Source organism: Myotis myotis, unplaced genomic scaffold (assembly GCF_014108235.1).
Source record: "Myotis myotis isolate mMyoMyo1 unplaced genomic scaffold, mMyoMyo1.p scaffold_m19_p_9, whole genome shotgun sequence".
Taxonomy (NCBI): Eukaryota; Metazoa; Chordata; class Mammalia; order Chiroptera; family Vespertilionidae; genus Myotis; species Myotis myotis.
The window spans coordinates 56443329-56470950 of NW_023416401.1; the positions used below are offsets into that span (position 1 = coordinate 56443329).

General features: G+C 40.4%; 1 protein-coding gene across 2 annotated transcripts in view; it reads right to left on the minus strand.

The window, feature by feature from the left end:
* CTNNBL1 (catenin beta like 1) overlaps nucleotides 1-27622 on the minus strand; it is a 172932-nt gene that overhangs the window by 96781 nt on the left and 48529 nt on the right. For both annotated transcript variants that reach the window (XM_036321863.1, XM_036321864.1), the window contains exons 4-7: nucleotides 23166-23305; nucleotides 15290-15387; nucleotides 6215-6308; nucleotides 3321-3412 (exon numbers count right to left, since the gene is read on the minus strand). In XM_036321863.1, the coding sequence (XP_036177756.1) occupies nucleotides 3321-3412; nucleotides 6215-6308; nucleotides 15290-15387; nucleotides 23166-23305 (424 nt within the window). The remainder of the gene's footprint in view (nucleotides 1-3320; nucleotides 3413-6214; nucleotides 6309-15289; nucleotides 15388-23165; nucleotides 23306-27622) is intronic.

The following is a 27622-nucleotide window of genomic DNA, read 5'->3' on the forward strand; positions in this document are numbered from 1 at the left end:
AAGTAAACAAAAATTTTTAAAAAATCAAAATCTAACTTCATCACTTTTTTCTTAAAATATAGGTCCTTTGATTGAAAAACTGGCATGAAGGAGTAATCTAATCAGAAAGTCAAAATGATTAGGCCCTTCAACTTCCAACGCTGAACACTGCAATGCTTCAGACCCTGAAAGAAATGCTTTTGGGAAACAGCCTGGCAAGAGGGGGAGGCTTTAAAGCTAGCAAGGCCGGCTGTCACATGCTCTCCCACATACTTCCCGTGGGGTTTGGACAAGGTATCTCCTCCTCTCTGGGATTCTTTCCTCATCTGTATACTGGGGATAGCAGCACTCGCTTGGAGAGTTGTTTATGAGGATCAGAAATAAACTAGTACATATTGTACAGTACATACAGTATCTAGAATAACCCTTTGTACACGATAAATAGCCAATGTACAACACTCACACGGGACAGGGAAAACTTAGTGGTGTAAGTGATGATGATGAAGATGACAACCAAATATTTTAAACTGATGGAAAAGAAATAAACGATGGGCTAGGTGAGGAAAAAGGAGAATAATCTTTAATGTCTAGCCAAAGACAAAAGTTACCAGCCAGAGATGACAGCCTCCAAGCTTGCAAAATACCAAACTGCCAAATTACGAGGACATTTAGTCAAAATTAGAAGAAAGGAGAATTCATTTAGCAGCCACAGTCCCTTGGATTTGGCAAAGTAAACCAATGGGACTTGGAAATTCTGGGGCTCTCTTCTATCCAGGAGCTGGTAATCCTGAATCTTTCAGCTGTCAGAGTAATTACAGAGTCAAGCACAAGTTTGTACTCAGCATGCACTAGCCTTGAATAAAATTAAACTTCACCTTTTTGGGAGCTGCTGCTTTTTTGGAAAGTACAAAATAATTATGCTACCACCCGCAGCCAGAAGCTTCAGGTTATTTCTGCAGCTCACCTCTGTGCTTGGAACACATGGGGCAGGTTCAGACACATCTACAGCCCTGTACAACTGTCAAAGCAGACTGTGGCCTGTAAGCTGCCAACTCCTGGTCATCGAGGCTAAGGACCTAGCATTAACCAGTTGTACATGTTGTATAATAAAGCCAATACTCAATTCATTAGCTTATTTGGTGAATGTTGCAACTGTTTTTAAAGCATTGATTTAACTGAGAAACAAAAGGGGAATCTTAATTTTGTTTCTTTAGGAAAAAAATAAAATTTGGGGGTTTTGGTGTAATTTTCAATAGTACATGATATCCTAAGAAGTTTGTATTCCTCATGGAAAAATAAACTGTGCTGCAGTGTCTCTCACACTACTGTTATTTGCTTACCTGCTAAACCATTTAATGTAATCATCTACAATGGATTTCATCCTCATTAGTACAAATTAGTGATTTCATTTAGTGGATGAAGAAATCCAAGCATATCTCTATATATTACTAGGTGACCAATACAAAAAGGAGACTCGTCAATGTGCTACACACTTAACATTATTCAAGGACTACTGAATAAATATACATGATCAGTAAAATGGCATGGCTTTACCAAGTAATGTAAACAAATAATCTAGGATGCTAGTTCTTAGATGTTAGCATGTATCAGAATCACTTGGATGTTAAGATAGGTTGCCGGCTCCACCCCAAGCTGGACAGATTCAGTGGGTCTAGTGGGATGGGTTCAAGAATGTGTATTTCTTTTTTTGAAGGGAAAGTTATTCTTTTTTTAAAAAAATAATTTTCTTCATTGATTAAGGTATTACATGTGTTCTTATCCCCCTATAGCCCCCCACCCCACCCTCGCTCATGCCCTCACCCCTCAGTGTCTGTGTCCATTGGTTATGCTTATATGCATGCATACAAGTCCTTTTGGTTGATCTCTTCCCCTTCCCCCCCATCCTAAGAATGTGTGTTTCTGCCCAGCCACCATGGCTCAGTGGTTGAGTGTCGACTTATGAACTGGGAGGTCATGGTTCAATTCCTGGTCAAGGCACAGGAATCCCCAGTGAGGGGCGTGCAAGAGGCAGCCGATCAATTATTCTCTCTCATCACTGATGTTTCTCTCTCTCCCTCTCCCTTCCTCTATGAAATCAATAAAAATATATTTTTAAAAAAATAAAAAAAGGAATGCGCATTTCTAACAAGCTGCCAGGTGATTCGGATGCTCCTGGTCAGGATGGACACCCTGAGAACAATTGGGAGAAGATGCAAATATGATAGAAACTCAGTCCTTGCTCTTAAGGAGCTTAAGGGTATTTGGAGAAAGACAATGAGCACACATAATAAAATTCAAGTCTGCCAAGTGATGAAGAAAAGATGCTCCATGAAGGTCAGTGTCACACAGTTATGGGTATATAACTGGGAGAACCCAGGTCTGCTAACCCCCCCAGGAGAACCAGTAGGGAGAAAGTAAAATGGTTGCTATTCAGGAAAGAAAGATGGCAGTATGGGCTTAGGGCGGAGGGCGGGGGTGGGGGTGGGGGTTGGGGGGGGGGGGGAGAAGAGTGGTGCTAGGGAAATGGTGCATAAAAGAGTCTGGATGCTTGGATTTTAATTCTAGTACTATGAATTTGGGCAAGGCACTTAATCTCTATAAGTATCAATTTTTTATCTGCAATAGAACTTAATACACTTCCTTCCAATTCTAAAAATGATGGGAGGATACATGAAAGAGTAGGGATTTAAGCTGGTTAATGAACAGTGTATATAATCTAAAAATAAATGAAAGAGACAGGAGTCATTCCTGGTGGAAGGAGAAGCATGAGCAAGACAAATACAGAAGTCAAAATAATTTTGACCTTTGCAGAGCAGGGGATAGGTAAAAGAGATGTCTGAAAGATAATAAGGCCAATGTTTCAAAACTGAGAAATGGAAGGTCAGACAGGCCAAGTTAAGGGGCTTTAAAAAATACTATGTATTTCTATTTGTGAGACACACACAAACACACACACACACATACTTCTATACGTGCACAACAAATTTCTGGAAGGATAGATAAAATACTGTTTGCTAAGAGTGGCTGCCTCTGGGAGGTGGAACTAGAAGCAATCAGTAGAGTGGAACTTTTACCTTCAGTTTTATACCTTCTGTATCACATGCATTTGTTTGTATTTCTACAACAAGTTTGTAATATTTTCAGAGGTATTAAAGTCTATTTTTAAACTGTTTTCTTTTAAAACAAACAAAAGAGGAGAAATAAAGGAAGAGGCAAGAGATACCAAAAAAATTCTCAAACAAGATCACACAGCCTGGGGATAACAATCAATGCCAAAGACCCAGCATGGGCCAGGCTCACACAGAGAGGTTTGACCTGCCTTCCCACAAAGCCAAACTTACCTTCAGCCTCTTCAACAGCCACTGCAGAAGACCCTGCTGGGCAGCCTCCGTACACATCTCCGGCCGGAACTCAGCCATGTTTTCCACAATAGCTGAAGGGAGACAGACACCAGTCATTTGGGAAGACAACTTAGTTCCATCTGCATCAAGCCTGCTTCCCATGGCCAACATTTTATTCCTCTTTCTACTTCTCTGTATTCCTCCCAGCCAGATGATGTGTTGTCATTTTTAGATTAACCAGGGAGATGTTGTGGGCTTCTTTTCTTCAAGTTATAAGTAAAAGTTATAACTGAAAATGATGGAGTTCACAAAAGGAGTAAGTGATAGGCTTTCTGTGCTAATAGGGAACAACACTAGAGCAGAACACACAGAAGGGTGGATCTTTACCTACGAAGATCCTCTTAGTCCTCATTGTACTAGAATCCCGGAGACTATGACTAAAGAGACAGAAGCCTTCATAAAGACCTTAGGAAAAAAATCAGGAGATGGTGAATTCATAGTCTCTTCCTTTCCTGTTTCATCCACTTTCAGTTCTCTTTGCTTGGACTGCAAAGAACCAAGCATAATCTTAATTGAAAAAAATAATGTGCATAGATGCGAAAGGTCATGCTGGCAGAAGTAACTGTCTGGTACTCAGAAGCAAACATAATTGGTCCCACTCTCTCCAAAAACAGCCAAATTGCTGCTTAATAGAGAAATTCAAAATTAGGAGGCCAAAAAAGTTATTGCATAACTATGATATTAAAAAGCGGGACATTTAAAAAAATTACCTATAGTCCCATTCTAACACATCCAACGCTTTCATTTCCTTTATGACCTCTTCCACCCTATCTCCCAGAGTATGTTATTATAAAGCAGATAGAATTCTGTGTTCTCCAAGTACAATGCTTGTAGGAGAAAGGGTTAAAAAATCACCACCCCCTTATCTTCTTCCTCACTCCTTTGTCCATGTCAATCTTCAAGTTAAAGTATAACAGGGCAGCCTTGGATGATGTTGCTCAGTGGGTAGAGCTTCTGGCATGTACCTGGGTTGCAGGTTCAATCCCTGGCCCTGGTCACGGCTCATACAGGAGGCAACCAATTGATATGTCTCTCTCACATCAATGTTCTCTCTCCCCGTCCCTTCTTCCCTTCCACTCTCTCTAAAAATCAACAGAAAAAATATCCTAGGGTGAGGATTAACAAAAACAAAAAGAATAACCGGGCAGCCCCCTCAGGGAGTGGGACATAAAGCCTTGGGAGCAGAGTAGCAACCAGACCCCTGAGAGATGATCATTATAATACCTTAAATTACTTACTCACATTTTCTAAGAAAACCAACTCATTCGTATTAATCAACTCATTCTTATTCTTCTGCTTATATTTTAGATGGTTTCCTATTGCCCATTAGAATAAAATCCATGGTTTACAAGGTCTTCCATCATCTGGACAAATTTACTCCCCTAGTCCCATCTCCCATCACTTCTACTCCCACCGCTATAGTGCATTTCTGTTCTTTCCCCAAAGCTCAGGCCCATTCACGGCTTTGCAAATGCTACTCCCCTGCCCAAGGATCCTTCTCCCATTTCTGTCAAAATGTACCGGTCTTCATATTCAGCCCATTCAGCCCCAGTGCTACTTGCTCCTCTACAGCAATTTGGAGACCCTTCCTCTTCACTTTCATAGTGCTCTCCACTAACTCCTGTTAAACCATCTGTCACCCTCTATTACCTTCCCTTTCTGTTCCAGACCATCCCATCAGTCGGCCTCTTAAGAAGTAGAACCAAGTCTAATTCCTTTTTAATCTGCCCAGTGCCTAGCACAGTGCCTGACAAACATCAGGTGCTTAATAAGGGAGGGAGGGATGGCTTTGCTGAGCTGTTGGTAGGTGACCAAGCTGAAAGTAGACAGATTTCTACAGATTGCCAGGCTGGTACTTTTTCCATTACATCAGGCCCTTTTAATTAACAGTCAGTTAAGACTTTGATAAGCTTTCCATTCAGCAAAATTCAGCATTAGGCTAACAGATGGCAATGCTAAATTCTGGCTGTAGACTAGGGCCAGCCCCCAAATTACTGATTATTGTGTTCTCTCTCCTCTTACTCCCTAGGTACTCCCTTTTTCCTCCTTCTTTATGATAATCTTCACGAAAGAGAGTATAAAACTACAAGAGAAATCTGTGCCAGACACAAAAGAGCTGAGAGAAAATCTAATCTCATCAAACTTTCTGCTTCTGCTGGGCCTCGTTCATTTCTCAAGCTCTACTTACAGATATGTCACTTACGGCTTTATTCGACAGCGACCAGTGATAAAGAGGACTACCCAAAAGCATGATTTTAAATGAGCTATTGGTTTGGCAACTTTACAGGGTGGATGACTGGGGAGGTGTAGGAGGGAAATCCTGCAGAGGAATTCACTTTAATGGACACATAATGAAGGGGCAGCCAAGGTAATGGCAATATTGCAACCCACAGTTTACACGGCAAACTGCACATAAGAACAGAAACACTAACTCTTTCTCAAATAAAATGTCCTATAAAGATACACAGTTATTCAAAAGTTTGTAGTTCCAGTCAAAGGAAGAAAAACCAACATAAGAAGACTAAAAAATTGTTTAAAAAATATTTATTTTTTTCATAGACTTCATCCTAACTTTTGGAGGCAAGCACCTGCTAAAAGAAGACAGCGGTTTGCAGGAAGGTGCATTTCTGCTTTTATTACCTGCAAGCCAAACCAAAGCTGCAGTTATATGAAATTTACACAAGGGTCTTCATTTCTGAAAAGGCAGTTTGGGAGCACACAGAAAGAAAACACTACTGCTGCTGACTCTGTTATGAAGGAGGAAGGGAAATGAGCACCAAGCCCCACAACAAACACAAAGAAACTCGGAGAATGCTGGCTGCCCTGGCCCTTACCCAGAGTGTTGTGCACGCCGTCCGCCTCCTCTTTCACAGACTCGTCCAGGCGCTCCAGATTCTGCACGAGCAGTGCTACCACTTGTCCGTCCACCTTCAGCCCAGGGAAGCAAAAGGAGAGAGGGATGCATGTCACAGAGTAGTACTCACTTCTCTACTGAAGGAACAAAGTAAATAACCAGCCACCTATGGTTTAGCGCGTGCTCTCCCATCCCATTATCCTTGAGCTGTGGAGTGACTCTGAGTCAGGCATCATTCTTCCTAACTTAAGACTGAAGCTTAAGGAGACCAAGTAAAATTCAAGGTTACAAAGTGATGAGTGACAGTACTAGTACACTTGAACCTTGGCCTTCTGAAATCAAGTTCAGAGTTCTTTCTACCTTCCTGTGGTAGTTAAAGCACCTTCCAAAAATGCCATCTGAAGTCAGGTCAACAGTTCACTTAAGTCAAAGCATGCTTCTCGGCCACAGGACCAAGAGAGGTTTAGTTGATAGGTTACTAGCCATACTTTATGGTGACCTCAAAATTTAGGGTTCAACTCAAAACATTCCTAACTTTCCATGCAAAGCTTTTATGAAACATTACTTCTGATGAATTTCTAATTCCTTTTTGAAAAGAGTATTAACATAATAAAATGCCTTATATTTATATTACATAAGTAAGCAATTCTATTTCTCTCATAATTTGATTCACAAAACTCTTAGAAGAACCTTTCAGTAGCTACATCATACAGCTGATATTCAAGAGATGAATGACTTAGCCAAGACCACACAGCTACTCAGCAGTGAGACCAAAAGCAAAACCAAGCTCCCTTCTTAGGTGAAATAATGCTTATACTACTTCACACTACCTTCTGGCACAATTTTAGGTTTGGGGGAGACTGCCCTCCAGGTAACCCTGAGGCAAAACAGGAAGGGGCAACTAAGAAAATACCTAATCTTCAAGAAGTGATTACATATCTGGTAATAAATTTCTAAGTAGTAGCCAATAAGTAAACCTGTATAGGAAGATAAGATCTCTCTCATTGCCTCAGTTTCCTCACTAGGGCATGAAAACAAGTTATAAAGATTAAGTGAATATATGTGGCATGCCTTACCCTGGGTCTGGGTCAAAAATTAAGGTGAGAGTTAGAATCTAGCCCTTTATCCATTCTTATACCTGAGTATTCACTGCTCATCTCCCACGGGCTAAGAAAAACTCAAGTTTTTGGAAGGCAGGCACCTCGTCCTCATTCATCTTGGTATACTCTTCAAAGCCTAGTGCAATGCTATACCTAACAGACGCTCAGTAAATTTTGCTAAATTTAAATTAATTGATAAAACACTTCTCCATTTACTCTCATGTAACCATCACAGCTTTTATAGGTGAGAAAACAAAGATCCAGAAAGGTTCATTAGCCTGGCCAAAGTCATAAAGCTTGTGGCAGAAGTGACCAGCTCTGGGACCTTACTTTTCCCCTTCATACCCTATAACTTTGGTGAGGGAAAAAGAAAGGCGAGAGAAGGAAACAGTCTCATTCAACTGACCCTTCCTGAGCACTGTGTGTAAGGCACACGACAGACACAATGCAAACTGAGCCTGAGGATAAAACAATGGCAAGAGAGATGGATCTTGAAATAAGACTTCTACTCTTTCTCAATGAGACTTAAGAGAAACATCTGGGCTGGGGAGAGGGGGGCTGAAATTATTGACTAATTTGCAATACCTGAATCACAAATGAAGATCTCCTTTGTGCCCTGGTATGAGGAACAATGTACTAGTGAAACACTAGCTGCATATTAGAGGGGATACTGATGTCAAAATAGAGAGCACCCATAAATACAAGGAAGAGCTGTTTTCCCCTCTTATATGAAGGAGATACACAAGCTTGCTCTCAAATCGCACAGCTAGCAAAAGCTTCATCAAAGAAATCCACTGCAATGTTTTCCTTAATTAATTGGACAATTTGGGTATGTGAAAGAAAACAGAAAAACATCTGGGGGAAAAAGATGAACCATGTCACAATTTGTTTTTCCCTAAATCACCCTGATTGACTTATAATCTCCCTGAATCCTAAAGCAGCAGACACTGCAACTCCACTGGGTATCACATGGCTTGTCAGTTCTGCAAACTGCTTCACCAGGTTCAATCGCTTACTGCTGCTTTATCTGCACTATTTCCCTCCCTTTCCTTGGTTCTTAGTTATGTTTCCCAGCTCTGCTGTCTAGAAAGTGGTGGGGACAGTGGCATAAGCAACACATTCAAATCCCGGGACTGAATGGTTATGGAAAATGTGTGTTTGGCCAGAAGAAAATTTTTTTTTGCTTGCCATGCAAATCTAATTTCTAACAGACAGCCTTTTTAAGCTTGCAAAGTGTGAAACTTTATGTTTAGCTGGGTTAAATGCAAGTTTATCTGATTGCAGGAGGGTCAAAGCCATCAAAACACATTTAGCTCAGAAACTCTTGGAAAATATTTATATTATGTATAGCTCTGGATATCGCCTAGTAACAAACATAAATTAGCATCCTGTCTTACTCCCTCTCACCTCTTGGTTCTACCACCTTCATGCCTATTTTTTGGAACTGTGACTATTTCTGAAACTAAAAACAAATCCTGCTTAGGGATTAAAACATTAAAGATTGTTCAGTCAGAGCAACCCTAGCCTTGGAAATCATAACTGTTTAAGCCTGACGTTTTCTGATAAGTTCCTGGTTATTTCTGCTTATTTCTAGGTCTCCCAAACAATATTGTAGCAGGCTCTACTGAGATAAATTTCAAGGGCATGATCAGACATCCTTTTCCACTTGACCAGAATGAATGGATACAAGAGAAAAGGAGGAAATAAAAAAGGGACAAATGGGGGGAATTTACTGAGGGAATCATTTCATATCTTGTACAATCTGCCAATAGGCGTTCTCAAGAGGTTAACTGGAGTTTTTCTACTGAGTAAGAGTTCTGGAAATTCCTATTTTAAAAATAATACCCCCCCCCCCCAACACACACACGTACCCACACTGAATCTTGATTAAGCAGTAAGTTTTAAGTAAAAATATAATTATATTGTCATAATGCAAAATTTATCCTGTTGCAACCTACCTAATAATATTTTAGTTTCCACTCTTGCCCCTCCAATCCATTATCCACATAGCTGTCAAGAGTGTTCTTTTTATTTATTTTTTTGTTTGTTTGTTTTGTTAATCTTCACCCAAGGATATTTTTTTCCATTGATTTTTAGACAGTGGAAAGGAGGGAGAGGAAAAGAGAGAAAGAAATATCAATGTGAGCCGAAACCGGCTTGGCTCAGTGGATAGAGCGTCGGCCTGCGGACTGAGGGGTCCCGGGTTCGATTCCGGTCAAGGGCATGTACCTGGGTTGCGGGCACATCCCCAGTGGGAGATGTGCAGGAGGCGGCTGATCGGCGTTTCTCTCTCATCGATGTTTCTGGCTCTCTATCTCTCTCCCTTCCTCTCTGTAAAAAATCAATAAAATATATTTAAAAAAAAAAAGAAATATCAATGTGAGAGAGACTCATCGATTGATTGCCTCCTGCACCCTGTGCCTTGACAGGGGCCAGAGATACCCTTGACCGGGAGTCAAACCTGAGACCCTTGGGTGCACAGGCTGACACTCTAACCACTGAGCAACACTAGCCAGGGCAATATTGGTCTTTTAAAAATGTTAGGTCTGACTACATTACTACTCCCTGCTTATGATCTTCCAATTACTCCCCTTCACACAGGCAATTCCACCCAAACTTACTACCAAAGCCTAAAAACCCCAGAGTGGCCTGGCCCTGACTGTGCTCTCTCCCCTCGTTCCAGCTGTGTGCTAAAATTACAGGCCTTTTTTCTGTTCCTCAACTATGTCAAGCTCATTCCTGCCTTGGGGCCTTTACCCTTGTCCATCTTGCCCTTGGTCATTCTGATGGCTGTTTTCTTCCTGTCATTCAGAACTCAGGCCTTTCCCGACTATCTAATCCAATGTGATTTCCCAGTCACACTACATCACATCACTCTATTTTAATTCTCTATGTAACAGAGAATCACTATCTGTTTCTTGTTTACTTACCGTTTCTCCCTGCACTAGAATATGAGCTCCACAAAAGCAGACTTTGTCAGTCTTGTTCACTGCTATATACCCAGTTCATAGAATTGAGAATATACCAAGCACTCAATAAACATTTAGTGAATGAATGAACAAATGAATTTTGCTTGGGAGCAAATACAGATAAAGGTGAGGCTGTTAACATAAGTGGAAAGGGACAAACATGACAGGATCCAGAAATTTATATAATACGTGCTCTCAGAGCAGTGGTTTCCAACCTTTTTTTGGCTATGCCTAAGCATCTCTAAAATCCTGATGCCCCCTTCCCCCCACCCAGGACATATTATTATTCAAAAAGTGAACTCCTATTCAAGTGGAGGAAGCCTAAAAGGCCATTAACTTGGTCTAAACAAGTTTCCAAAGAACATGGCATCCATGAAAGACAAAAATAAAGGACAGATGAAGTACTAAAGAAGAAATCACTAAGAAATTGTTAAATAAATAATATGAAGTGATATGAAAAAGTAGCAAATAAAGTTTCAAAACATATAACAGCGAACTGAAATGCATAAATATGTTACAATATATATTTATATACTGTACTAGAGGCCCAGTGCACAAAATTTGTGCACTCAGGTGGGGTCCCTCAGCCTGGCCTGTGCCTCTCACAGTCTGGGAGCCCTTGGGGGATGTCCGGCTGTTGGCTCCCCGGGGAGCAGGCCTAAGCCGTTAGTCAGACATTCTTAGCGCTGCCACGGAGGCGGGAGAGGCTTTCCCTCCACTGCCACTGGGCTCGCCAGCAGTGAGCCCAGTTCAGGGCTTCTGGCTGAGCAGTGCTCCCCCTGTGGGAGCACACTGACCACCAGGGGGCAGCTCCTGCATTGGGTGTCTGCCCCCTGGTGGTCAGTGTACGTCATAGCGACCAGTTGTTCTGCCGTTGGTGGATTTGCATATTAGCTTTTTATTATATAGGATACGGGGCCCTTAGAACCATAAGAAACACAAAAATTCACTGTTAATAACTCATTCTTGAATTACCCCCCTTAAAAATAAAATTGCCCCCCTGTGGGGCGTGTGCCCCACTTTGGGAACCACTGCCTTAGAGGAACCCTGCCAAGCCAAACAGCAACCTGCATTGACAACCAGCAAACACCAAACCAACACAGGCCTTCAAATGAAGTTGGGTTAATTGAGAGCAAGAATGGGACTACTTGCTGAATGGGACTGGCTCTCTACATCAAAGCCACTTTCATTAAACTCATTTTTGGTTGTTTATTTCTTTGTTTTTGTTAATCCTCACCTGAGGACTAATTTTTCCATCGATTTTCTTAGAGAGAGTGGAAGGGAAGGAGTGAGCGGGAGAGAGAAACATCAATGTGAGAGAGAGACATCAATCGGTTGCCTCCCACATCCATCCTGGCTCGGGGTGGAGATCCTGCAACCTAGGTACATGCCCTTGACCAGGAACTGAACCCAAGACCTCTTGGTCTGAGGGCTGATACTGTAACTACTGTGTAAAACCATCCAGGGCTTATTAAACTCTTTATAGCAAATGGTAGCTCCCAGCCATACTGACCAGCTTCCCGGGCCAGCGACATTTCCACCGCCTCTGGCTGTGACCCCTCCGTCCACCCTGACATTAAAGCCTCCTCACAGAGGCCAATACCTGCAGCACTGCTGTCCCTGCTGACTCCTCGCCAGCAGAAGTGATTGCTCCCTCCTCATTTCCACAGAGGCTTGACTCTCACAACCATTCCTAATATACTGCCTGTGTTATCACTTATTTCATCCTTTTGTAAAAAACTAAACCTCTATCCTTCCATGTCTTATCTAGGCCCACACCCTTAAAATGGTTTTTCTTTTGTGTTTTGTTTTGTTTTTTTTAAGTATTTGTTCTAAGTGTTTTTTGAATATCTGTTGAAATGAAAAAAATGTTTGTTGAACTCAAAAAACATTTCACTTTGTGGTAGACGTTGACATTTACTAAGTATTTCATATGTGACTTTATGAAGGTAATGCTCAACATTTATTGGGTGTTTATACTGTGCCAGGCTCTGCTCTAACCCATATCAAATATCTCATTCATTCCTCACTTCAGCCCTGTGCAATAGGCACTACCACTGCTCTCCCTCCCCATTTTACAGAAGAAACTGAGTACCCAAGGTTAGGTAACTTTCCCAAGGACACACAGCTGGTAAGTGACAGAGCTGCCACTCCCCTGACAGGGATCACAGTTCAGGGAAGACAAGCTTGGATACAGATGTCTATAAGCCACGGTGACAAGTGGCAGGATGTACAAAGTGCTAGGGGAACACAAATTCTGCTGAGGTGATGAGTCAGAAAAAAAACCTCAGGAGAGAAGAGATAAGGTTTAAGTTAGGCTTTAAAGGATGATCAGGTGTATTCCTGGTAGCCCAGGAGAAGCAAGGTTTACCAAGCTGAGACAAATGCGAGCAAAGGCCTGGGACTGCCAAGCACATGGCAAGATTTAGGACTGGCAAGTAGAAAAATGACTGTAATTTAATCAAAACTCTCAAGAAGTCCAGTCTTCTTCAGAGGTATGCCAGAGAATTGTCATCAAAGCAAATATACTTGCATTTACTGCTCTTCAGAAGAGTCTACTTCCCAGGCTACCAAGTCAACTTGTTATAAAGCACAAATATTCACCTTTTGCATAAATCATAGCAATGGGTGTGTAGCAAATTTTAAACTCCAAAGATGCCCGAGAATGCCAGGAGAGCACTCTCTTCCCACACAAATGTGCTCTTCTATTGCTTAGGACTTCCAACTGGGAAAAAGACCAAGGCAATAACTGCAAACTGCACAGCACAATAAATTCTGCTACATGCCCTCTAGCCTCTGCTCATGCAATTCCAGGCCTCTGATATTGGCCCCAAATTAAAACTGTGAAGACAACTCAACCCTTATAATATGAGAATACTTATCAAACATCTTCCTGAATGCAGCACAAGGGCAGGAAAAAAAAAAAAAGGAAGACCACCCACTGATTCTGCTCTCTAATATTTACTGATGGCTTCTGACTGGCTGCAAACAAATAATATATGGGCGTCTAGGAATGTTCCATTGTTTGTGATTCACACCAGACTGACCATTATAAAGCCATAAAAGTCAAAATCTTAATAAAAAATAAAAAAAACTAAACAAAACAAACAGAACACTCTGTGTAGCAGCTATGTAATGGCTCCCCAGACTGAGAATGAACTGTTTCTTCCTAAACAAACAATAAAATCTTCAAGGTCCAGCATTTGTTGGCGGGCTTGGCAACACAGAAAACACAAAGAGAGCTTTTGTGTGAACTGCTGTTTCTGAGTATGTTTTACAGGCAGCGGGCAGGCTAGCCGTTCCTCTCTCATCTCCTCTATTCACAGGCAAAGGGTGGTAATTAAAATCAGCCCAGGGACCAAGCAGGAAGGCTCATTCAGGGCCACTGTAATTAACCTCTGAGAGGTAAGACTGCACACATGACACTGTGGAGACACAGTGAAGGAGCAAGTGCCACAGCCTTCCTTCGGATGCGCCTCAAAACAAAAGGACACCCCACATCATGCTTTTCTTTCTGAAGAAAAATAAAGTTCCTGAATTCCACAAAAGTGGAAGTTTGCTCTAGGAAGAAAGAAAATGGCAATAGAAATTTTCATCATACTAAGTCACAAATGGCCCTGCTGGACTCCAGCCTTGCTCTTTATAAAAGAGTTCTTCATATCCAGTGGGTTCACAACCCCTTCATTCACACCAAATGCCAGCAGTGAGCACGGCACAGGAAATTTCTAGTGTCAAGAACCTTGAGGGAGAAAGGGTGAGAAAGGGGTGGGCAGTGTAACAATGAGATCTCAGAATCCCTTGGGACCCCAATCCCAACCATTCTGATTCAGTAGGTCTATTGGGCCAGAAGGTGGCCTAACGAGCATGCCAAAATAATCTAGTACAAGTGGCTGCAGAGACCTATGATAAACTCTGCAAACTGCATCAAAACCAGTACTGACTTCCTACCTGACAGAAAAGATGAGACAACAGAAAAGAAGGAAAACCTCTTGAGCTCTGAAGAGAGTGACGGCTCGGTGGGTGGACAGAAATCCACAGGAAGTATCGGTAAGAGGCTGGACTAGACTCACTTCTGCCACTGGCCAGCTGTGGTGCCTTTTCAGCCTCTGAGCCCTCTCTGATCACAGGCGAGAGAAGGAAACTGGTGTGGTGGGAAAGGACTGTGGAGGGATCAGAAGATGCTGGCTCTAATCTCAGCTGTTGCAGGGACTAGCTGTGTAGCCCAGTGAAAGCCTTCGTTTTTCCATCTGGGGTTCCTCACGTGTAAATGAGACGATGGGTCTACTGGTTCACCTCACATGTAAACTCCCTTTGATTGGCTGCTGCCTGGAACAATAGCTGAGGCAGATTCTGAGGCCTTGCCAAGCCTCCACCAAAAAGAATGCAGAAATCAACTGGCCCTGTCTTCTACAGGCAGGGCTGCAACTCTGGCCTGGGTGAGCCAGAAGGTTTGTTCTTATTTTTAACATTCTCCAAATCCCTGTCTATGAAATAAGTAATAATGATACCTGTTCTACCCTCATTTGGAATTATGAAGGCCAGAGGAGAAAAGAAACATCCACGAAAACTTTTTGTGAAAAGGTCAGTAGCAACACAGTTGAGTGTAGAGGAACAGGAACATGGAGTCAAAGAGAACACAGGTTCAAATCCCAGCTGAGTGACTATAGGCAAGTTGTTTTGACTCTTTATGCCTGTTTCATAGCGGTAAAGGGGATAACAGAATAATACCCATCTGAGAGGCTATGGTGAGGACTACATAGTGATATTTCATAAATGTTAGGCCTCTATAACCCCTTCCCTAACATAGTTCCAAAGAACAAAGTATCCCATAGGTTGCATTTCTACTTTTTCACTCTCCTCATCCAGTCCAGCCTTGCCTCAGAGCTCTACCTGATACTCAGATGATGCCACTTACAGAGACAATGGCGGTGATGATGTCAACACCTCACACAAGCCTGCAAAACCCCAGAGGGATGTGCAACTTACCAGAGCATCGATGAGTACTTCTGCTCCCTCTTCACTCTCATGGAGGGTGTCTATATCTGTTAACTCCTGAAGCAAATCAACCACAGCTATGGACACATGTGAAAAATGTTAAGGATATCACGTACACACTGAAACCCTACTGGCATTTTACTAAAACATTTGGTTCCCTCCCGTTTCCTTCTCAACTGCTTCATCACTGTTTGCCTTTAACACACTCTGGTTTTATTACATCTCTTCAACAAGGTTCTACTCACAGAGGGTGTTCAATAAATGTTGTTAACTGACTGTCTCTTTCCTATGTTGCCTTCCTGGCAACTTCTTCCATAGGTTCACTGTATTTTTTAAAATTTCAAAACTTTGAATATGATCACTTGGGAGGTTGCTTTTCCAGTGAGAAACACCCTTAGCCTTAACTCATAATTTAAATTCTTGGAACTCAGTATAATCTTAACTATCTTGTACAGTTCACCTTCAAAGGCAGTAATGATTTCTAAGATGACATGGCTGGTATCTTCAGAGACCAAGGCATGACCAAATAGATTTAATATGTAAAGGGGAGGATTTACACTGGGCCGTGCTAGTGTAGAACCCACCAACCTCCCTTTCCCTCAAACACCACGCTGCTTTGGACATAAAAGAAATGTAAACAATGAAAATTGAACACGAGACACAAATGGAGAAAAAGAGGGACATATAAGTGAATGAAAACATGAAGCAGAGAAAAAAGAAGTTATGTTTGGAAACTGGAAGCCAGAACTAAACTAAGTTTTTCTTCCCTCACCTTGGAGACACACACACACACACACACACAAACACACCTTGCTCCATCAACCTGCATTTACTGAATGCCTACGATGAATAATACACTGTGACAATGACAAAGGCAAATTTATTCGTCATTCTGGGCCTCAGTTTCCTCACCATAAAATGAAAACATTAGATAATCAGAGACATTTAAAAAATTATACACCACAGGGAATTACTAACATGTAACAAGTGAAGAATACAGAAACATTAACTGCAGATGTCTTGAAAAAGCAGCAATCAACTTGAACTGAGAAATCAAGAATTATTTGTTAAAAGAGTGGTCAGAAAACAGGCAACTAAAAAGATGAGGGCAGGACAACAGGAATAAAAGCAGAGAGATTAGAATGCACAAAGGCATATAAAGAGGAGAAGAAATGGAATAGGAGGGAAGAGATAAAAGCATAATGGTAACCCTATAAAATAACAGTATTTTGAAATGCTAACCTAACAGCTGTGTGCAGGCGGCACGAAAGCATTATGAATGTTGGGGGTGGGCAAATGGGAGGCAGTTGGGGTGTATGGGCGAGGGGTGGGAAAAGCAACACCTGAAGGAGGAACAGCTGTTCCAAAACTACAACAAAAGAGTCCAGAAATGAGACAACAGGGTCAGAATCAGGGCAGTTTCACTAGAACTGGAAAGAGAAAAATAAAAGATATAGGACATATTAACAATAATGATAGAACTTGCTAACTGCCAACTGACATTCTAGGTATTTCATGAACGTCTTTTGCTGGGGGAAAAATTATTTGAAGTTTCATTTTATTCATCAATAACTGACCAGCTGACCATCATGAATAAGTAAATAAGGTTCCTGTGTCTTATTCTTTCACTCTTTAAAGTCATATTTGCCCCAAACATAGGAGTGCTATAAAACTTAGTGCGGCCCAGCCAGCGAGGCTCAGTAGTTGAGCGTCAACCCATGAACCAGGAAGTCCCGGTTTGATTCCCGGTCAGGGCACATGTCTGGGTTGTGGACTCAATCCCCAGTAGAGGTGCGTAGAAGGCATCCAATTAATGATTCTCTATCATCATTTATGTTTCTACCCCTCTCTCTCCCTCTCCCTTCCTCTCTGAAACCAATAAAAATATTTTTAAAAGGAAAAAAACTGACAATGGCTGTGGTTTTATATAGAAATATGATAAATGTCTAACTTTTACCAAGCAAAGTTTTTTCTTATAATATTCCAGTGTACAGGGGTGGGCAAAACTAGGTTTATAGTTGTTCGTATGGAAAATAGTTAATAAATAATAATACAAAAATAAACTGTGTTTCACATACAACTGTAACTCACAAACCTGCTTTTGCTCACCTCTATATATCTCCTTGTCTACTCTCCTGCCTCAGTTGAAAAGTCAAATAATAAATGAGTTACCAGCTACCAGATCTGGTAAACATCTCATCAATCCTACCATTAACTGATTTTACATAAATTCCCAACTTTCATTAAGTAGCATTTCAACAAGGCAGTAATGAGTCCGTAAGTGTAATCATCAACTCCTGGGTAATATAAGATGACATTTGAAGGTCATTTGAAGACTAGAAAGAGGAGTAAGAATGTGAACCACAGATAGACAGATGAATCCTCAATGTCGAGAAAATTCAGCATGGCCTGCCATCCATCCAGCATTTCTTCACAAGCAGACTCTGGGCATGGGTGATAGGTTTTTCCACTGTATTTACAATTTCATTTCACGAGGTAAAAGGCTCTCTGGTCCAAGTATAATAGGAAAATAGAGAGCCTGTCTCTCTGTGAATTACTAAAACACAGTTTTTGATAGCCTATTTTGTCATGTCAGTAGAAAGACCACCCAACTCACTCCCTTTGTACCTGTCCACTACTGGGGCAATAAGCTAGTATAATAAGAAGTGAAGTCGAAAAAAACAGTGGGGCACAAATGGTCCATAACACAATGGCTCTTGGAAAAAGAGGGCTGTCTACTTCTATTTTTTGGCTCTAGATATTTATTTTCAGGCCTGATCCCTAATACAGTCCTGGTATAGAAACTGAACATTAACCTTATTAGTCTCAAGTAATGTTGTTTTGTGTGTATTTTTAAGATAAAGAGGAACAAGACATAGTAAGCGGGTAGCTTTTTTAAAAAGTCATTTCAAAAGGGCTTCCTTAAGAAAAATGAACCAGGATAGATTCAGAATATATAATTGATTTAATAGAACAAATAAGGGGCTTTCTAAAAAAAACAAAACTTCTTTCTTTTATTCCTAGAGTAGGATAGTGATTAGATATAACTCAATCCAGATGAATTTCAAAACACAGACAAAAATGGGTTGTTTTTTTTCCTCCTTTTGAAACAGTTGGCAGAGGTAGCTAGATTGAACCAGGACTCTTAATTTCATCCCAATCCTAGATCAAGATCAAACTAGTATGAGGGAGAAAATGCACTCATTCAATATTTGTTAAGTACCTAGTAAATGTTAGTGGGCACTGTCATGCTGCAGGGAAAATGTCCAAAGCAAGCTACAACCCCCCTGCTTTGGGACACAGAATTAATCTAAAACTCATAAACAAAATTAAAAATTACATTAACAGGTCCTTTTCCTAGATTGCCATTTTGGCACTTTTTACCTAATCTGACTTTCTTCAGAGCACATTTAAATGGCTCAAAACACACACACACACACACAAGCACACACACACCAAAAAACGGGTGGCTTATCAGTACAAATTACTAGGGAGGTTAGACTACCTATAAGAGGAAGAAGTAAATTGTTTTCAATGTACATAACTTAGATTCTAAAAATATTGAGATGAGAACAGCTCCTAGGAAAACAACAGCCAGGGATACACAAGTCTTATTAGACAGCACTTACAGGAAAGCAATGGAGCAACAGCCAGCTCCCTTCCCAGTTCAATTAGAAGAAAGCCCTTAGGAGGCTCAAACCTCTCCCCGCCTCACTCCTGCTCATTAACACGGGGCTCTATCTAACACAGGCACCCCTGACTACTGTACACACCCTCTGAGATAATATGGTGTGTCCCAGTCAGGTTGTAACACGCTAGCATTCTCAGACCCAAATGCTCAAGTTCAATTGATCCCTGCTAGTCTAAAAAAAGTCTTTCTGCTCCTTGTTTTCCAAACCCCATAGTAATTCTTCACAAAACCGACCAGGACAACTTTGCAAGTCCTCTGGGCTTTCTAGAATTTGAGAAAACTAAGCAGTGATTTAGAAAAGGATCCCAGACAAAAGGGAGCTGTCCCATCAGCACCAATGATCTACTTGGTGCTAACCAATTTCTCCCTTCTGCCTGTTAGTGCACAGCCCACTGTACTGAAGCCTCAGTTAACATTACAATGAGACCTCTGAATAATAAGTGGATGGAGAGAAAGTATACTTTGAATAAACTGGGTTTAGTTTACTGGATTTTTTATTAAAGAATAAGGCACTTAGCTAGGAATCAGTATAGTAGTTGTATTTTTTTTTTTTTAATGGACTTGATATCCAATGTGTAGTGACTACAAGAGCAGCTAGTAAGAGCATGTCAGATCCAGTAAGTGAGGAATGGCAATTTCCATTGCCAAGGTAGAGAACATGAAATAAACTTGAAAAGCACTCAAATCTCCACATCTACCAAAAGCTTGCCAATCTCCAATGTCCAATTCCCTTATCAACCCTATGCCAGAGATGACCCACATCTTTCAGAATACCAATAGCATTTCTTGAGCATAACACTCCAAGGGCACTTACCACCACACATAACTATCAACTGAAACTACTATTTCTTATTTTCCTAATAGAACACAACAGAGCTTATCATACTAAGGAAGAACCCAGTAATCTACTACAGGATCTACTACAGGACTTTAAAAAGGATTCCACTGACTTGTCACTTAAGTTGAGAACAAAGCAGATGCCATACAAAAATAGGATACTTATTGGTAACTTGGAGTTTTTTTTATTTTGTTTTGATTTTTGGTGGTGGTAGCAGAAGGGGTACTCAGCCACCATCTGGGGTTTTATCTTCTCCTTGTTTTATTCCTCCTTGTTCCTTCAGGCAAATTGAGTAAATTTGGCTTAAACTAGGCCATAAAAACTTTGTTTACCAATACCTTAAGAAAATATTTTTAAATGTAGCTTTGGTTTTATTTTTCTGCAGAAACACTCCAAAAGGTTCACAAAAGGGGGGTTCTGAACATGTTTAAATGATTTATTTTAAAGGAAAAATTGTTGCAAAAAGCATTATCTCTAAAAGGCAGCAGCTGTTGGACCCCACCTAATGCATTTGGAGTGACTCTTGAACACTGCGTGTGGGGTGTGCCTTCTCTCCCTCCCCTCACCCCCAGAGGTGCTCTTCACAGACCAGAATTCCACTCTGCCGCCAAATGATGGCTGGGCTCCTACCTCTCCAGGGGGGAGATGTGCTCAGAAGCACTGACAGGCCCTCACCAGCGGCAGTGATGCAGAGCGCCAGAATAAACTCTGAAGCTGCTTCTCACGGTTGAAAGGACAAGGTGCAAGCTGTTTTCTCACATCCTTTGTCTCTTAAGGTTACAATAAACCAGCCTCTGATCCAATTAAAATCCCTATAGTTTATGTTTTCTCGAGAAGGACAAAGCAAAGATGACCTGTGCTTGCTGGAAAGATAACCAGCCATGTATGGTCTTGGTTGATAAATGAAGAGTTAAAAAGATTAAAAATTTAAGTCATGACTGCCATGAAATTGTTTATTTATGGTAAGGTGTTTCGGGCAGTTACGGCTGTATAACAGTAAATTGTTAACAAACGTTTCCTAAAGAAAAATTTCCATTATAGATCACAGATAAGGCAAGAAACAGTGCAACACTGCTGAGAGATCAACATTCCAACTGATAGAGGATTCGTTAGATGCAAGTCAAGAGGGTCTACCCTTTTCTGAAACCACTTTTAAGAAAAGCTGTACTTTGAGATGACATTTATCCTAATTGCTGCATCTAATTAAAATTAGGTAATTTAAAAAATTTCAAATGAACTTAAAATTTGATGTAGGGCATAATTAAAAATCAGATTTTAGAAAAATATCACTAGGGCAGTAGGGTGAAGGTTGTATACAAGAGGGGGGAAAGTGCAGTTTAGTTCTCAGAGAGCAGGAGGGAATGGCAGCTGTCAAAGTTATTACAGGGGACTTGTTTTTTTTCCTTTTTAAAGACCAGAACATTACAACTTGCAGCAGCTGTGCCCTTGCCTTTCCCAAGTATGCTGATGAGCAGCACTTCTTGTGTGTCTTCTCCTCAGCAGGAACCAGGCTGGTGAATCAGCAAAGTGTCAGTATCTTTGGAAAGCTGCTACTATTATTTTGAGTTAGCAGGCATAGAAAAAGAGAATGAGAGCCATGTTTCCAGAGACAACACAGGCGATTTCTGTATTAATACGCAAGGTAATGAATGAATCACTGCAACTCTGTCAGGGACGTAATAAATCCTAGAGGGAAGAGACTCAGTGCACTAGAAAGAACAGTGGACTGGAAATCGGGGGCCTGGAGTGCCAGCCTCAACTTCAACAGTTAGCTATCCAACATAGGGACCTCAGACTTGTCACTAAATAAATAGTCACTGGACTAAGTCATCTCTAAGGTCTGCTCGGATTCTGAAAATCTACCATTCTGTGTAAGTGAATTGAAATGTGAAGTCACAACTAGAATTCTTAGTTACTAACTCTGTAAGGAGCAGTTAGCACCTCAAATAGAGCTAATCATATGTAGATACTCAATATATGCTTACTGGCTGATGCTGTTTGAGTATCCAGTATAGCCCATGGTTCCTCGGGGTCTAGCACAGTGCCTGGTACATACTAAGCACTCAAAGCATATCTGCATGCTATTGAATTCATAAGACCCTGTACTGAGCTCGCCTAGAAACAAGCTAATTGACTAGGGTTCTTACAGTACAATGCAGAACTCTGCAATGAACCCTGGGGAACATTCATCAATCTTGGGACTGACACAGTGATTCTTAATACTGTCTAACATTACATGAAATATCAGAAATGGCTTAAGACCACCCTTCAAGAAGCCTGCATTAAAATTATTCACTGATTTATTTCTATGAGAATTATCAGGCAGGAAAGAACCTAGTCAGACATGCTCTCAGGAGAGAGATTACCAGAAAGATGAAAATAACATGAAGCAGCAGCAGATTCCCCATGAATATCACTCAAGCAGACTAACTACATTTGTCTCTCACCTTCGAAAATCTGGATTCTAACAGAACAACTACTGGAATGGAATTTCCTTTAATGAACATAACTCCAACCACAGGCATATGAAAAACCTTTTGCACTAAAGCAGTTGCACATCAGATAGCAGTTGCACAAAGACAAAGTATAAAATGGTTTTCAAAGTCATGATTCAGATTCAGTTAAAAGTAACATTTCCTAAGTGCCTACTATATATGAGAAACTACTTAGCACTTATATGATCTCCTTTAATCCTCTAAATAACATTGAAAGGCAAAAGTTATTAACTCTATTTTTTGCAGTTGAGAATACTAAAGGCTAGAGGGGCACCAAATTTCACACAAAAAGTAAAACTAAAAGTTAAACCTAGATTGTCTATTTAGGTATAAAGCTGATTCTATAAATACTAAATGTTTTTGTGCACCTGGCCTTTAAGAAATTAGAAATATATTAGTGGACAAAACATAAAATCTCTATCTTCCCCGACATTCCAATGTACTTTCCATCACAGTTTACTGCATCCTCTAGTCTCAACTCCACTGGGGCATCTGCTAACAGACTGATGTCTAGACCAAAAATTCAAATGCTGTCTGGTCTTGCCTCTCTAATGGGCCTCCAAATCAAGATCCTGAAAAATTAATGCTGTTAATGTATGAACAGATACATCACGATGAATTCTAGTACTATTAAGAGCAAATATAACAATTAGGATTGCCCAAGATTTACTGATATAAACCAGATTTTCAAATGAGTAAAGAGCAGCATGTGTTTCAAGATGGGAGATAATTGGACTGGAAATAGAATATCAGACGTGACAGCAGAGACAGACAGGAGAAGAGAGTAAACAGCACTCCCCTACCATGTCAGCCTTCCCACTGAAGACAGATCTGAAAGGATATCTGTATTATCATGTCCGAGCAACCCGAGAAGAGACTGAACAGCATTCAGCTCCACTAGGAGGTGGTACAGGTCTGGCATGGTGGCCACCACGTGCATCTCCTGAATGATGTCATTTAGGTCCAGCTCGGATTCCATAAACCTAGGAGGGAAAAACAAAACAGCATCATTGAAAGGAAAGAAGTACTATCAGCACTGACGAGCAAACAGCCACACAATCCAGACAGACAATCTGTCAAAGTGTCTACAACAGACCAACCAAGAAGGACACTCATCCAAACATCATACTGTCACATAATTTCCTTCAGAAATCGATTTCCTCATTACAAAAATCAATCTTGGATTCAGATCTCATTACAGGATTCCCTTACTCTTGCCGTCACAAGCTGCCTTTTAGAGGCTCCTAAAGCATTTTGCAGCTTTAAATGATCTGCCCACCAGTCCTATGGATTAGCTAACAATACCCCTTAGTGTGGCAATTCTGTTGCCCTGAACATAATTATCTTACTCATCTAAAAAGGGTTTTCTTACTTGCCACTTCAGGTCAAGGGCCAATTACTTCCCTTACCCAAAGGAAGACATGAGATTCTGCTGCCATTCAAAAATGGCAAGTAAGAGAAACTCCCAACCCTCACATCCCTTCCAGTGAGCTGATTAAGAGGTAGACCCCAAAGTAAAGCAGATATAGGCTCTGGCATCCTATAATCACCACCATACTTTATGTAGTATGATATTTTACTCGCATGTCCACACCTGAACCTTTCAACAGACCTATGCCCAGACACTTAGAACAGAACTGCTCTGTATTCGCCTCCGCATGCCCCCCCTCCAATATTTGACACATTAAGGAATGTCCACTAAGTCTTTGATGAATAAGACAGGAAGTTTTGTTGTGAAAAGGAAATGAGCTAATCCATGCAAAGCAACTGAACAATACCCGACTGACTGATTGAGAGGAATGGGTGGTCAAACAGACCCTGAAACCAGACTGCCTGGGTTTAAACCTGACCTAGGCACTTAGCCTCTCAGTGTCTTCATCTGTAAATGGGATAATAAACTGCCTATCTCATAGGGACACTATAAAGAGTAAATGAATAAATAGGTATAAAGCACTTAATATTGCGTATGTCTGCTCTCCTTTCCCCTCCTCTTCTTTCTTCTCCTCTTGCTACTGCTACCATTATTATGTCTATCTTCCCTGCTAGAGTGTAAGCTTCTTAAAAATAGGAAGTATATATTTTGTCTCTATATATCCACAGGTGCCTGCTTAATTGAATGAGGCCACAAAGGAAAGGAACACAAGCAGGGACTCTTGAAGTCATAAAGTACTCATCAACTTCCAGAAGCTGAAGGGCTAAGCAAATACCACCTGTCCAGAAACCTGGATTCTGTAAGGAACAAAATCTGGAGACTATAACTCTTTAAAACATGCTCATATTTTAGACAATATCCCTAACCACTGTTTTTCCCCATTACTATTTTTAATCATAACAGCAATCATACATTATATTATTAACCAGAAATAACCACTGATAATACTCTGGTATGTTTAATTCATGAGTTTTCACTCCACCTATATCCTTCCCCCCAATGCTAAAGTAGCCTACATAGTATATAGTTGTATATTCAATTTTTGCTATTGTTAACACAGGCTGAATAATTCCCCTTATCATTAAACACTCTTTTACAGCAGGAAAAGCCAGTATCCAACACTGCTGTCAGTCTTTCTCCTTCTCCCATGGCACTATCCCTCACTGAGCACACCACTCTTCCCTGTTGAGCCCAGACATGACTTCTCAACATAGCATTCCAAAAAGAGACTGCCAATCAATCACAGAGTGAGTGTAGGAGATTAAGCCTATCTGAAACTCCTGTCCTAAATAATACATTTTTAAAAGCTGCATGGTATTCCCTTGTGAATATGTACCATAATTTATTTTACCCTTTGTCAGACATTCAGGTGGTCTCCAATTTTCTCCCTATACCAAATGACACCATGATGCATGTATTCACAATTATTGTGTTGAGATAAAGTCCCAGGATGGAACATGTCAAGTCAAAGAGTATGCATACCTTAGCAGATTTTGATATATTCTTCCAGAAAGGTACCAATAGTGTATAAAGTGCTTGTTTCCCTCGCCCTCTTTAAAAACAGTATTTAAAATGCATTTAAAATCTCCTCCAATTTGAAATAGGAAATTTATTAAAATTTTCTTTTTTATTGTTGATACTATTACAGATGTCTCCCATTCATCCCTTCTTTGCCCACCTCAATCCAGCTCCCACAACCCCTCCCCTGACCTTCACCACTGTTGTCTGTATGCATGGGTTATGCACAGATGTTCTTTGGCTACACTCTTTACCTTCTTTTATCCAGTTGCCCCCACCCCATTCCCTCCAACCTCTGTCAGTCTGTTCCATGTATCCATGCCTCTGGTTCTATTTTGTTTGTCAATTTATTTTGTTCATTAGATTCCAAATGAGATCATGTGATAACTTTCTCTGACTGGCTTATTTCGCTTAGCATGATATAATTTCCAAGTCCATCCATGCTGTCACAAAGGATAACAGTCCCTTCTTTTTCACAGCCACATAGTACTCCATTGTGCAAATGTACCACAGGAGATAGAAAATTTAACTTATTTTTTATTTACATTTCTGATATTACTATTTAAGATGGTTCAACTTTTGTTAATGTTTATTAGCTATTTGTATTTCTTCTTTGACCATTTTATTTTTTGTAAATAATTCTTTGTTAAAAGTATTACATATGCCCTCTATCCCCCACTATTGACCCCCTCCAGCCTCCTCCCCCCACCCCCATCTTCTTTACCCATTTTATATCAGTGTGCTCATCTTATTTATTCATTTATAAGCACTCTATATATTAAGAAAATTAATTCGTCTCATATGCTGGGGAAAAAACAACAGAGAAAAATATTTACCCCTTAATTAGTACATTGTGCTTTATCACATAAAGGTTTTTAAAAGTTTAGTCAAATCTTTGCTTTTATAAACTCTATTTTACATGTATCCTGAGCAATGTTTTTTTCTATGTTAAGATTAGATATATTTTATGGTCTACTTTTATGTATTGTTAAGTTTATACATATTTAAATGTTTAGGAGTAAATAAATCTGAAATTTATGTTAGCTAATGATATAGGACAAAGATCTAACTTTATTTTCTGCAAATGTTTGTCCTATTGCCCCAATACCATAATCTATGCTTTTTCCACAGATCTGAAGAAATGCCACCTCCATCATACACTAAATTTATTTTTTAATTCAAATTTAAATTTTTTTCATTGACCCCCTGCTCCCCCCACACACCCCTCCTAAGCCTTTGCCACACTATTGTCTGTGTCCATGGGCTATGCATTCAAGTTCCCCAGTTTAATCTCTCTCCCTGCATGCTCCTCACCCCCAACCCTACCTTCCCTCTGAAATTCATCAGTCTATTCATGGTTCTGTCTCTGGATCTATTTTGTTTATCAGTTTATTTTATTCATTAGATTCCACATATCAGTAAGATCATGTGATACTTATCTTTCTCTGACTGGCTTATTTTGCTTAGCATAATACTCTCCAGGTCCATCCGTGCTGTTGCAAATGGTGAGAGCTCCTCTTTTTTATTGCTGCATAGTATTCCATTGTGATAAATGTACCACAGCCTTTTTATCCACATATCTGCTGATGGGCACTTGAGCTGTTTCCAAATCTTAGCTATTATAAATTGCACTGCTATGAATATAGAGGTGCATACATTCTTTCTGAGTGGTGTTTCAGGTTTCTTAGGATATATTCCTAGAAGTGGGATTACTGGGTCAAATGGCAGCTCCATTTTAAATTTTTTGAGGAAACTGCATACTGTTTTCCATAATGGCTGCACCAGTCTGCATTCCCACCAGCAATGTACTAGAGTTCCCTTTTCTCTACTTCCTCGCCAACACTTGTCATTTGTTGATGATAGCCATTCTGACAGGTGTGAGGTGATACCTCATTGTTGTTTTAATTTGTATCTCTTGGATAATTAGTGACTTTGAGCATTTTTTTACATGTGTCTTGGCCTTCTGTATGTCTACTTTGGAGAAGTGTCTATTTATGTCCTTTGCCCATTTATTAACTGGACTGTTTGTCTTCCTTTTGTTAAGTTGTATGAGTTCCTTATATATTTTAGAAATTAACCCCTTATCAGATATATTATTGGCAAATATGTTCTCCCATGCAGTAGGCTCTCTTTTCACTTTGTTGATGGTTTCTTTTGCTGTGTAGAAGCTTTTTTATTTTGTTGTAGCCCCATTTGTTTATTTCCTCCTTAGTTTCCTTTGTACTAGGATAGTGGTCGGCAAACTCATTAGTCAACAGAGCCAAATATCAACAGTACAACGATTGAAATTTCTTTTGGGAGCAAAATTTTTTAAACTTACACTATATAGGTAGGTACATTGTTATTAACT